The sequence below is a fragment of the Eublepharis macularius genome, chromosome 5 (assembly GCF_028583425.1).
Source record: "Eublepharis macularius isolate TG4126 chromosome 5, MPM_Emac_v1.0, whole genome shotgun sequence".
NCBI classification, from domain to species: domain Eukaryota; kingdom Metazoa; phylum Chordata; class Lepidosauria; order Squamata; family Eublepharidae; genus Eublepharis; species Eublepharis macularius.
Window position 1 is genome coordinate 72,102,139 of NC_072794.1, and position 13,319 is coordinate 72,115,457.

The 13,319-nt window shown below is 44.7% G+C and overlaps 1 protein-coding gene across 2 annotated transcripts in view; it reads left to right on the plus strand.

Moving 5' to 3' along the window:
• Positions 1-13,319, plus strand: part of NEGR1 (neuronal growth regulator 1) — a 1,020,236-nt gene that overhangs the window by 745,500 nt on the left and 261,417 nt on the right. For both annotated transcript variants that reach the window (XM_054980097.1, XM_054980096.1), the window contains exon 4: positions 9,381-9,512. In XM_054980097.1, coding sequence (XP_054836072.1) covers positions 9,381-9,512 — 132 coding nt within the window. The remainder of the gene's footprint in view (positions 1-9,380; positions 9,513-13,319) is intronic.

Sequence of the window (13,319 nt, forward strand, 5' to 3'; positions counted from 1 at the left end):
AGCAGCCAACTGCATAAACAGGAACAGCTGGCTCTTTAGTGGAAGCTTACCTTTTAGAATATATTCTTTTCAAGCAAAACAGAAGGGTGGGGGAGAGAGAACATCATTCTGCTTCAAGTAATTGTATCCATTGCTTTTCTAGATTATTGTTGTCATAATTTACTTGGACTTTTCTCAGACATGTTTTGGTTTTTATAGTAAGTCTGTAATTCCTGTTGTGGGCCATGTTTCTTTTCAGTGAAGGTGATGACATTGTGTGAGACAGGCTGGAGAAGAGCAAGGAGAATGAATACGATGGTATGGCAATATTTCTGTTGGCTGTGTACACTTGCCCTCTGGAGTCCACAACTCTACTACTTTGACTGGCTTCATGCAGTGGTGTTGACATGAGAAGCATTGACCCCCCAGACTCACCTGGGCGGCCCAATTTTCTGCCCATGGGGTAGTAGTGGGGCATAAGGCATGGCAGCCACCATGTTCAGGCCTCCCAGGCCTGTGGCCCAATCAATTTGAACTTCCTTCCTGGACAATTTGGGCTGGCCTGGGGGTGTCCAAGCAGGGCTAGGGCCTGACGCCGGACCAGAGGAGTGCAGTTTCCCCTCAGGTCCGGCAGGTAGGTTTTTAAGCAGCAATAGGCCCTGCCCTGCCTCACTTGTCTCTGCCAGTGGAGAGATGTTCGCGGGAGCAAGCTTGCCGCAGCTCCAGCTTCAGCAGCAGAAGAGCTTGCCTTGGCTTCAGTGGCAGAGGCGCAGCAGCCCCTTTGGTGGCAGCAAGAGTGGCAGTGGCTCTTGCAGCTGTGGTAGAAGTGGAGGCAACAGCAGGCATTGGGCTCCAGTGGTGGCAAGGGCGGCTGCTCAGAGATGAAGCAGCGGCATGGCCAGTGGGCAGCAGCAGTCAGCGCAGACCCAAGTGGAGCATGGCCTCACAGCTTGAGCAGCTTACATCACCCCTCCCATCTCCTTCCTGGCAGATGGCACCAACCAAGGGCATGAAGGCGGCCCCAGCGAGGACCCATTCTAAAGCACAGCAGGCACGTAAAACTCTCAGCAGGGTTGCAAGGGCCGAGGAATAGCCAAAGGCTTCCCCCGGGCTCACACAGCCTCGGAAGCCACTCTCTGTGGCTTCCGCCACCCCTGGCACTCTTCTGTCAACAAAGCTATTACCCTGGAGTTATGCTTCATCAAATACGCTTCCTTTGACTATGCTGAACAGCTAGTCCAGTCCTATGGCACTGGGGCCCTTATGGCGAAGTGCGATGTGCAGTCCACCTTCCGGCTGCTGCCCATCCACCCCTCAGACTTTTGTCTACTGGGATTCAAGTTCCAGAACACATCGTATGTGAACAAGGCCATGCTCATGGGGCGCTCAATTGCTTGCACTGCATTTGAGACATTCAGCCCGTTCTTGGAATGGGCAGCCAAGGAGTACATGGGTTCCCCACAAGTCACTCACTATTTAGATGCCTTCTTGATCGTGAGCCCCCCTGGGTGGTACAACCTGTGCTGACAATTTGCGCCGCTTTCAGGGCCTGGCCTTTGATCTGGGGGTCCCGCTTGCATAGGAAAAGATGGAAGGGCCTGCCCCTTGTCTGGTCTACCTGGGCATTGAACTGGATTCTGCGGCTGGGCAGTCACGTCTACCCACTGAAAAGTTGGGGCCCTTGTGAGATCTCATTACATCCACTTTGTCCCACCAAAAATACACTCTTAGGGAGCTGCAGTCCCATCATCAGGCTCCTTAACTTTGCTTGCTTAACTTTGTTTCCCCGGGCGGGCCTTCTGTGTGCGGCTCGCACATGTCACTGGGTGGCACCTTTTTCCCCATCACCACATTTGCCTCATGAAGAAAGATCTCAGGGTCTGGCTTGCCTTCCTCACAGGATTCAATGAGGTCTCTTTGTATCAGGGCTCATGGGACCTGAGATCTGACTTGCAGGTTCACTCGGATGCAGCAGGCAGACTCAGGTTAAGGGGACACTGGTGTGCCCAGCAGTGGCCCCCATTATGGGCCGGGACAGGCATCATCAGGGACCTCACATTTTTGGAGCTTTTTCCCATTGTGGTAGATGTGTTCATGTGGTAGGAGCACCTTCAGGACAAGCGTGTCCTATTCTGGTGCAACAACCACGTAGTTGTCCGGGTGCTTAACAAACAGTCTTCTCACTCTGAGTGGATCATGCATCTCGTATATCATTTCATGTTGGTTTGTCTCTCTGCTAACATTACATTTTCAGCTCGTCATGTAGCATGTGCAGATAATAGCATTGTGGATGCTTTGTCTTGATTCCATGGAGAAGTTCTTCAGTCTGGCTCTGACCATTCAACTCAGCTCAGAACCATTCCCGGAGGACCTTTGGCTGATTGGCAACATTTAGCTTAGTCACCCCATCAGCCCTTTGAGCTTATTTCTTGCCCTTGGAACTCTTCTTAGCCTTCATGGCCGGGGTGGGGGTCTCTGCTTCGTGCCCACCTCACAGCCCATGGTGCTGCACTATTTAGCCCATCTGAGGGATATGGGCCTCGCACCCAAGATCATGCAGAGAAACCTCACTGCCATCTCCTTCTTTAGTAAGGCCCACGGTTACCCAGGCTAATGTAACTGCTTTGCAGCCCACTGGGCCATGGAGGGCTGGAGGGCTGAAGGTGGCTGCCCCCCTACCCGATCATTGGTGTCCCAGCCCCCTGGCTATCCTGTGGATCATCTTGCTCCAGGTCCCCACTATTTTCTGGTCTACTTTCGAGGCATAACTCTTTCACATGGCCTTCTTGCTAGCCTTTTACGGGGCCTTCTGCATCTGGGATCTGGTTGCTGGTTTGTACCCAGACTCATCTGGGCATGCCTTGCAGAGCTGCAACATCACCCTGTCATCTCAAGGCGTGACCATCATGGTCCACAGCTCCAAGACCAATCAACTGAAGCAGGGAGCCAGAGTCCTCCTGCAAAATGCGCTGGAAGGGAAAACCCCACGGGTAACTAACAAAACTTACGGTTCACGCCAATTATTTAATCAAGTGAAAAAATCTTTAAAGTGCAAGTGCAAGTGCTGCTATAACCATTCAATAAATACTTTACAGTTCATTCTCATCCGACTATAAACCACCACTTAATATACAATGCAATACATTAAACTCTACAATCACAATAGGTACTACAACGACAGATTATGTCAGGTACAACCGAAAATCATGAAGACGCAACAGTTCTTTTAAATATATTTCTCCAATCTCTCAGAAGGTATATAACTCCAATTCCTCAGATAGCATATCTTCAGTATATCATCTACAAACGTCAGATTCTCTGGCGCCAGAGAATGCACGGCCGCCTTTCTTCGGGTCAACTGCTTACCAATTTGTATTATGAAAATGTACCTCTGATGTGATGTGAAACACGCTCCTGATGAAGTGGGCACGAAATCTGACGTTTGTAGCCGGCCCCAGATTGAGCGTGAGGAAGGGCTTGTTCCTTACCTGCACATCTATTTTCATCTGAAGGAAGAGGATGATATACTGAAGATATGCTATCTGAGGAATTGGAGTTATATACCTTCTGAGAGATTGGAGAAATATATTTAAAAGAACTGTTGCGTCTTCATGATTTTCGGTTGTACCTGACATAATCTGTCGTTGTAGTACCTATTGTGATTGTAGAGTTTAATGTATTGCATTGTATATTAAGTGGTGGTTTATAGTCGGATGAGAATGAACTGTAAAGTATTTATTGAATGGTTATAGCAGCACTTGCACTTGCACTTTAAAGATTTTTTCACTTGATTAAATAATTGGCGTGAACCGTAAGTTTTGTTAGTTACCCGTGGGGTTTTCCCTTCCAGCGCATTTTGCATAGTTATTACGGGTACAGCCATTATTGCTAGAGTCCTCCTGCAAGCTTCATCTGACAATTCCATTTGCCCGGTCCAAGTGGTCAAGGCTTATTTGGCTGTTTACCCTCACTACCGCCGCCCCTTTTTGCTGCATACAGACTCTTCCCATCACATGGTACAATTTGCATTCCTACTACTGTCTTCCCTGTTTGCAGCCAGCCTCGGCCCCCCCCCCCCGGGATTTTGGCATCCATTCTTTTAGAATCGGGGCAGTTACGGTATCTGCAGACCTGGGCTTCCAGGCCACACAGATTCAAGCCATTGGGCACTGGAGGTCCAAGGCTTTCTGTTCTTACATACACCCAGCAGCAGTGGAGGCTCATTAACAGTTCCTCCTCTGGTTAGTTTTTTCTGGTCAGCGCAGGAAGGTGTGGATTTGTGGGCATGGCATTGTACACTGGGCCAGGAAGTATGCAGCATCATTGGGATGGGGGGGGGGGGAGTCGCTGGGCCTGGATGATTGCATCAGGATTACATGGATAGGCATGTGAGGAATGCTGTGGGAGGCCTTGGTTCCAATACTGCTACACCAGGCATGGCGTGAAGGCCGGCTGGATGCCCTGTTTATCCAGCCCAGGGAGAACAATTCGGGCAAGCATGAAGGACCAGACATAAAGCATTCTGTGTGGGCAGATTTGAACTATCTAAGAGAACTTTTTCCAAGGACTCGCCTTCCGTGGTCAGACTTACTCCAAAGGCATAGTTGGCATGGGGAATTGCACCCTGAAAAGGTGGATGGGATCAGAGGCTGACCAGGGCAATGGGGTGGTTCATCCTGGCAGCAGGGAGCTTACTTATACATTGAGACATTTCCTTCTGGAACGAAGCCCTGTACCACGTGGTTAGCATGCACCTGTCCAGCTGGGGACAGGACATTTGGCTTCAGGACATACAGGATGGCCTGTTGGGTTGGTTGCAGCTCTAGTGGTGTTGACAGGAGCCGTTTTGTGGCTCATGTGGCAGTTTTGCATTGGGATCAGATCCCTGCAGGGGCCTGCATGCTCAGTCTCCCCATTAAGGGTATTCCCATAAGGAATCAATTGTGTTGGGTGCTTTTGTCACCATGTCCTCCTCCCCTCCTCCTCCTCCCCAGGATCCAGCTGTCTTCCCCCATGTGTGTAGACCATATACAGTGTATTACATATGTATACTATTCATACATCTTCTTTGTGCAGTCTCAGGGCCACAGGGTCAAAGTTAGACTACACTTACTTTAACATGTGTATGTGTATGCATGTGTTATCGGAGCAACTGAATTCTCCTTTCTCTGAAGACTGCAGCCACTTCTGTCACTAGCTTGGAGGAGCCAAGAGACAGAGCTGCTGCTACCCTTTATCATTCCTGTTGCCTCCCATCCTGTAAAGAAGAAACACAAAAGCAATACAGCTTGCATGAGCTCTATTTTAGATACTTCTTTGGGTTCTGTTTGTTTTAATTGACGTACTTTTCTACTTGCCCAACACCTCTTGATCTAATGATACATGTGGGCTTTTTTTTTCTTGATGAGAGTAGCAAGAACATTTTTGGCACTGTTATTTATTTATTTTCTGTACAAAATTATGCTTAGAGGTGCCATGCCTCTGTGCCACACAACAATTAGGGTTCAGTTGAGGATTTTTAAATAGTATTTTTTAGAATACAGTTTGGAATATGAATTTTATATAGTACCAGTAAATAACCCTGCTGTGTTTCTTTCTTCAAAACTGAGTTTTAAGTTTTTGGGAAAGCACTTTACTTAACTTCCTAACACAGACTGAGAGGATGCAGGCACAAGCATGCACTCACTTCACTCACTGTCAAAATCCAGGATGGACTAATTGAAGAATGGCAAATTGACTTTCAGGAAGACCAATTGCTCAGCCCTCCAGGGAAGCATGAATAAGCAGTGTAGGATGACAATGTCAGCCATCTGGGGGGAAAAAAAACACTCACTTTGCACACTCATCAAAGGGCACAAGAGGAACCTCTGAGCCACAAGACAGAGGTCTAGGCCTGGAACTCAGCAGTAGAATTCAGCGCATAGGATTCAGATAGGTAGCCCATCACCACTGAGTTCACTGAAGCCTGGCTTGTTGGCCTCACAGGTGCTGAATGCCTCCCCCGTGGCCTCCATCAACATGGATATCTCAGGAGTGGCCATGGGTGGGTGGGTGGGGACTATGCACAGAAGGAGAGGTGGAGAAGGAAGTAACAGAATTGTTTTCTTCCTCCTTCCCTCTCTTGATAGCTGTGTGCCACTCTTGGCCTGCAAACACCTGTCCCATTGTTTCTCCAGGGAATCTGCTAGCCAGCACACTTGCCATGGCTGCTTTTGATGCTCAGGTCACATATGGTCACCAACATGCAGACTTTCTGTTTTATTTTATTTTTTATTTTTATTTTATCAAATTTATATCCCACCCTCCCTGCGAACAAGCTCACAGCCCATTAGTGAGAGGTGCTAGGTGGGACTCACCTTCTTGCAGCCTCTGTAACAACACATTCATTGCCAGTGCTGGAACAATGTCTGCATGTCCTGCTCTGGGTCCAGAAAGGCAGTCATCTTTCCCTGAAGCATTTGGATCAAGGGAATTATGAAACTCAGGGTTGCCATATCATACAAGAGCACATTGGTGACTCCTTAAAGAGCTTAAGGACCTCCACCAACTGAGAGTCAGCCACTCCATTTTATTGAACTGTCTCTCTTCTTGGCCAGTGTCAACCTCTGAGGGTACTTTGTACAGGGACTTGTTCTGCTCCACCAGATGCCTGATCATGGCACAAGTGGAGTTCCAGTGAGTGAACTACTCACGAGGGGGGAGGATGCATTGAATTTGAAAGGAAACAAGGATACTACACACAGTAAAGGCTGGTGAAGAAGCAAGGTGCTGCGAAACGGGAAAACACCAAGGCCAGCAAACCCGTTGCCGTCTTCCTGCCAGGAGCTCACCCCCTCGGGGGTAGCTCAACGGTTGGGAAACCGCACCGAAGGGGTGTTGCGGTAATGAAGATCGTGTGCACACCACAAAAATAGAATAGAATACAATGTAATTTCTAATGCTGCAATTTAATCGTTGAGAAAGATTCTAGGACTGTACATTGGTTGATATACATTATTTTATATGGTCTTCTTGGAGTGGATTCTCCTTTTCTTTATGTTATTCAACCGAAGACCATTCCCTCTTGATACAGCGACCCTATTCAATCCAAGCCTGACTGAGTCAAATTTACATATGAATTCCAATTCAGCAGCTTCCTGTTGGATTCTGTTTTTGAAAGGTTTCTTTTGAAATATAGTGACCTTTAAGTCCTTGATGGAATTTCCTGATAGATTGAAGTGTTCTCCCACTAGTTTCTGGATGTTGCCATTTTTAATGTCAGATTTGTGTCCATTTATTCTTTTACACAAAAGTTGGCTGATTTGTCCAATGTACAGAGCAGATGGACATTGTTGGCACATGAGGGCATATATCACGTTGGAGGATGAGCAGCTGTAAGAGCCAGAGATAGTGTAGTTGATGCCATTGGGTCCTGTAATTGTGTTTCCTGGGTAGATATGAGGGCAGAGCTGGCATCTGGGTCTGTTGCAGGGTCTGGTACCTGTGTTGGTGACTTTGCTAGCCGATTCATGGTTGTAGGTGAGAAGTCATTTAAGGTTGGGGGGCTGTCTGTAGGCAAGGAGAGGTCTTCCACCTAGGGCTTGTGAGAATGAGGCATCATTTTCTAGGATGGGTTGTAGGTCACTGATGATATGTTGGATGGGTTTGAGCTGGGAACTGTAGGTGACAACCAGTGGTGTTCTGTTGTTAGTTCCTTTAGGTTTGTCCTGGAGCAGGCTGTTTCTAGGTACTAGTCTGGCCCTGTTGATTTGTTTCCTCACTTCATTAGGTGGGTACTGTAGCCCCAAAAATGCTTGTTGTAAATCTCTTACGTGGGAGTCCCGATCAAGAGCATTGGAGCAGATACAGTTGTAATGTAAGGCTTGGCTATAGACAATCGACCGAGTGGTATGTTTAGGATGGTAGCTGGAGGCATGTAGATATGCGTATCAGTCGGTGGCTTTCCGGTATAAGGTGGTATTTATCTGTCCATTATGTAGTTGTACAGTCAGCGAGAGGTATGTGCTGCAACTGAGGGCAGGTCCAGATGTCCAATGTGACGTACACTAACTGTTTACCTTCCTGGCAGCCCTAAAGAGTGAGGGCACCATGTTCCTGCTCAGCCTGGTGTAAGCAGAAGTTCCAAGGGTAGGCATCTTAGCCTGCAGAACTCAGCATACTGAACAATAGAAAATTGCTGTCCCTCTAGAGTGAGCAACTCACTAATAAGGCAAGTGACCCTCTGCCATCCCTTCTGGCCACTCATTGTCACCCTAGTGCCAGCCACACCAAACATCTCCATCAGACATTCTTGGCTTCCCTTCCCTATAGGAGACCTAGAGGGCAGAGCACCAGAGGAGGTCAAGGAGCAATGCTCCTCTTGGCTAAGCGGTGCCTACACAACTACCCCACTAGCCTCTCTTTCCCTTTGAATGCATTTTCTAACAATAATGTCAATGCTTTTCAATATTGCTTTACTTTTTCATATATATTGGAGGCATATCTCATTTATTTCTCATGTGCCATTCCAATTTTCTTATCTGTCTTTGCAAAGTAGGAATTCAGAAGGAGGGTGGATCACAACTAAGCTGTAGAGCATCTTCTTTGTATGCAAAGGTCTCAAATGCAACTGGTGAAATCTCCAGTGAAAAGCATCAGGAAGTAGGTGATGCAAAAGACTGGAGAGATGCTGCCAGTCACAGTAGACAATTCTGACTTTGATAAGCTGATGGTTTGACTCAGTATATAGCAGTTTCATTTGTGTTCAACTCAGTTCAGGAATCCATCGTGGGTGATTTGAGCAAGGAAGCCTTAGTATTCAGGTTTTCCATTTGCTGGTTTTTTTATTCTGAAAGCAAGCATGTATAGTACTGAATTATATATATCTTTAAGCTTGAAGTAGAACACAATGATATTGAAGTTGTTAACAGAATATTGTGATTCAAAAGCTTTAGTTAAAATGAAATGCCTTTCCACTGCAAATATTTAAAATGCGTGTCAGCTTTTTATGGTTAAAATGGAACCTTATATTTTGTAAAAGTCAATATAAACTGAGGCGTGATGGTAGATTTTCATCTATTCGGCTAGAAGGCCATTCAGCTCAATTCCTAAATGGGCATAGATTTATTTGATGTATGTCTAGGTTAGGTAACTCTAATCAATTATAAAGGGATTGTGTATATTCTTTCCTGTGATAGTCATTGTTACAGTATTGCTACTTAAGTGAGGCTGTACGATGTGAAGTTGTTTTTCTGTACACAAGAGAGGGGGAAAAGGTGTAATCATTCTCTACCTTCTTTTGAAACTGTCCTGTTAGCAATTTCCTTTCCAGTAGCAAGTCATGAACTGTTTATATCTGAATGATGTGCCAATCAATGCCAATTAAACTCCTTGTAAACTTTCTCTCATTTTCTTAATTTCAGCAAAACCATTTGAAAATGGACAGTATCTGGACATCTATGGAATTACAAGAGATCAAGCTGGAGAATATGAATGCAGTGCTGAAAATGATGTCTCTGTTCCAGATGTGAAAAAAGTAAAAATCACAGTAAATTGTAAGTCCGGAAGTGCAAAGAAAATAGTAATAATAAAAAGAATGCTGCAACTAACTAGCTTTATTTTTTTAAGAAAGAGGTTATATGGAAGAGAATGATTATCCTTCAAACTGTGAATGGAAGGAGTTCATGGAGCATCTCTCTCTACTTTTCCTCTGCAACCTTATAACCCCACCCCACCCCCCCACCCGAAGAGCTAGTCCAGAAGACTGGGAACAAAGTGGAATGTAGAGCAAGTAGCTGCAAGAAGCAGCAGAAATGAACAGAAACTGTCCCCCACCCTTCACACAAGAGAAGAGCAGGCTGATTTCTGCTGATTTCCCTCAAGTTTCAGTCCCCTGTGCTTCATTCTACACTGTTCCAGTGGATCTCTAAACTCTTAGGTGCAGCTTTTCAGGGAAGTTTCAGGGAAGGAGGAGAGAAATCCATTCCATCAGTTCCTTCCACTCACAGTTTGTAGAATCCAACCTATAAGTAGTTGTCTAACAGTGATAATATGTATATGTGCTGAAGCCCCTTTTGGCCAGTCCAAAAGCTTAACACTACATCTCAGTTGTAGTGAGCTGTGTAGTACAACCTGATTCTTTTCTTTGCCTGGGTAGGGCTCTGAAATATTAGTTCACAATCCCAGCCTTATACCATGAGCTGCCTAGATCAAACTGAAATCTCTGACATATATGATAAGGTAGGTATGGATCTTGCTTCAACTGTCATTATTAAGTTCACCCTAGTCAAGCAACTGTGTGGAATTTTTGTGAAGTTTGCTTTCTGCTTTTAGAACAGTACATGAAAAGGCACATCCATGTCTTTTCGCAGTCATTGTTTCCCCAATCTGCTGCTTCTGCTTTGGGAAATCAGAAGAAACATATCCATCTTGCCCATGAAACTGAGCCAGTGGTCCTTATCTGGTTGACCACCCTGTTCTGGCAGTTTCCAGCACTATATAGCTAGACTATCAGCCCAGACCATCTCTCGCAAATGACTAGCTGCAGTGGAAGGGCAATTGGGATACACATCATCCAAATACACATCCCATTGAAAGAATATTAATAAAAATGAACCCCTGAATGTGCAATGAATGTCATCTGTTTGCACTGCACATTTCAACATGCCTTCCATTCCGCCTCACATAATGAATGAAGTGTGGCAGGACTGGTAGGGAGCATTGGTCCAGTTGCATTGGTAATGGGGACAGTTCTCTCTTCCTCCTGATGCCCATCTTCTTCTGAACATTTCATGCTCTTTCCCAAGGGGGTATGACAAATCAACAGAAAGAGGAATGCATTTGGAGGATAGAATGTGCATAACTATTCTTTGTGCCTGTCTTTGAGATTGCCAGATGCATCTGACATACCAAGACTAAACAAGAGTGTGTCATAGTTCTGTTGCAGAAATCACACTTTGTATGCCAAGGAGACAATACCAAACTAGATGGACTAATAGTCCCACTTGGTGTAAGGTAGTTTCAGAGGTTCTTCCATCTGTTAGTGGTCAAATTGAAGAGGAAAAATTGGACTCTGTTTAGTTGAAGGAAAGGAGCCACAGCTCAGTGACAGAATTTCTGCTTTGCATGCAGAAAGTCCCAAGTTCAATCCATAACATCTCCAGTTAAAGGATCCCATGAAGCATTTTTTGTGAGGGACTTGAAATTTTGGTCTCTGTTTACAACTCCAGAGAGCCAATGCCAAGGCAGAGTAAGAATACAGAGCTAGATAAAGCAGTTTGAGGCAGTTTCTTATGTTCATATTTATTTAGTGCTCAACTAGATAGAAAGTGGATCTGCTCTAGCAGGGCAATTCTTATCTCTTGCTGTAAACTTCTAAGGGAAAATGTCTTTCTGATTAGCTTTCTTCTTCCCTGTTTACAGATGCATAGTATACAAGTTACCATTCAGGTTGGAGGCTATTTTAGAAAAGAGAGCTGTTTTCTTTTTTAACCTCTCATAGTATGATATTCTTCTTTTTATTATTTCTCACCTTTTTTCTAGACAATGTTTCTTTCCAGGTTACTTTAAGCTCCCGGATCTCTGTTAGAAAATCCATGCTGTGCTTGCAAAGTTGAAAGAAAAAATAAATGAGCAAACAGGTTACAGAAAGGGAACAATGTCCCAAGAAGGACTTGATTTAATGATACCTTATACCAAGAAAAGTATAAAGGTTAAAGGGTTTTTTGAAAAGTCAGCTTATTGTTTAGCATTTTTCTTCTTTCTCTACCCATTAGCGCATCACCTAGCCTTGTTGAGATAACAGTAAAAATATTATTGATATCTGTTCCCTACCACAAACATTTATTCATTCTGTCTAGGCATAAGAATAACATTCAGCATCATTTCAAGCTAAAGCTTACTTACATTAGGAAAGCATATGCCCCTGTAGCTATCAAACCATTGGATGTATCCAGTGGACAGTGGACACTGAATGTAACATTATGGATAGCTGAGACTGCTGATTAACTGCAGGCTTTGGTATGAGTTGTACCAAGTGTAAACAAGGGGGAAAGTGGGTAACAGCACAATTTCAAGACACTTTTAGAAGACCGTAGACTCCTCTTAGGATTGCACTGTAAAGCGCTCATAGTTTGAGAAGTCACGTAACTGTTTCATCAACAGGTTTCAAAATTCTGGTTTTCTTCATGAATTAAATGTTTATTGTTCCTCTTCTGCTACCTGTTTGTTTCCAAATATGATGGGAATTGTCATCCATTATTTGTGGGCCCAGCCTCTAAAGAGGTGAGAGAATGCGGGGGGGGGGGGAGAGAGAGAGAGAGATCATCTTAATGAAAGGAATCTGAAGGTCCCCCACCCCCTTCTTGGTTTTAAAAATTTGCTACTCCTGAAAAGCTGATGAAATACAGACCAGTAACTTCCATCCATTTTCTATGTTGGCTTCATATTGGAAAGAGAAATTTTATCCAGTATAGCAGAACATTCTTATAGCAGCACAGTATACTGTTTGTCCAGGTCTTGGTACTCAAATCACATTATATTGCAATGCGTATACCTCTGGTTCTCTGACATTGGAAAGTAAACTTTCTTTTCTTGACTACTAGATGAAAAGATTTTTTTGTATACTGCAGCATTAACAAAGGCAGGGGCGGGGAGAGTGAAGGAAGGAAGAAGGTAATAGTTACTTGATATGGAAAGTTACTAGTACTCGGCTGTCTTTAAACATACTGAACAGGATTCAGATTTCTTTAACACTTATAAATCCAGAATAACTAGCCAGCGATCAATGGTTTTGCATCAGATTTGTGGCAGCATAGTGAAGTGCAATTTGTCCTAATGGCCTTGGTTCTACAATTGTAATTAAAGTAGCTGTAAATATTGATAGATGGCTGAGGATGTATGTGTAAGCCATGATTCAGTAAAGGACGCTCCCTCCAATAGCAACTCTTGCAAGGGAGACATTGTATCTCTGTATCATGCAAATGAACGTATGCCTGACAAGCCGAATTAACTCATCAGGGTAGGGCTACCATTACACTCACCAGATGTGCATTTAGCGGAACAGCTGCAGACAGAAAAGCAGCTCAGAGTCAGAGAAATGATTTGTGGGTGCGCCTGCATGTTAACATTCAGTGCATGTACATGTACATGTTTGAAAACAAATTCCTGCAATGCTCCTAACTGATGTTGCTGTTTCTGCTGTTCCTAATTTTGATACTCATCTTGCTACACAGCCGCCCCCCCATTCCACTCAGTTTACCAATTCAACTTCTCCTAATCTTTATGACTCTCTTCTGTGCAATGACAGATCTTTGACACGTGCGCATTCTCATGCTGCCTCATTACAAATTAAAAGACGAAAT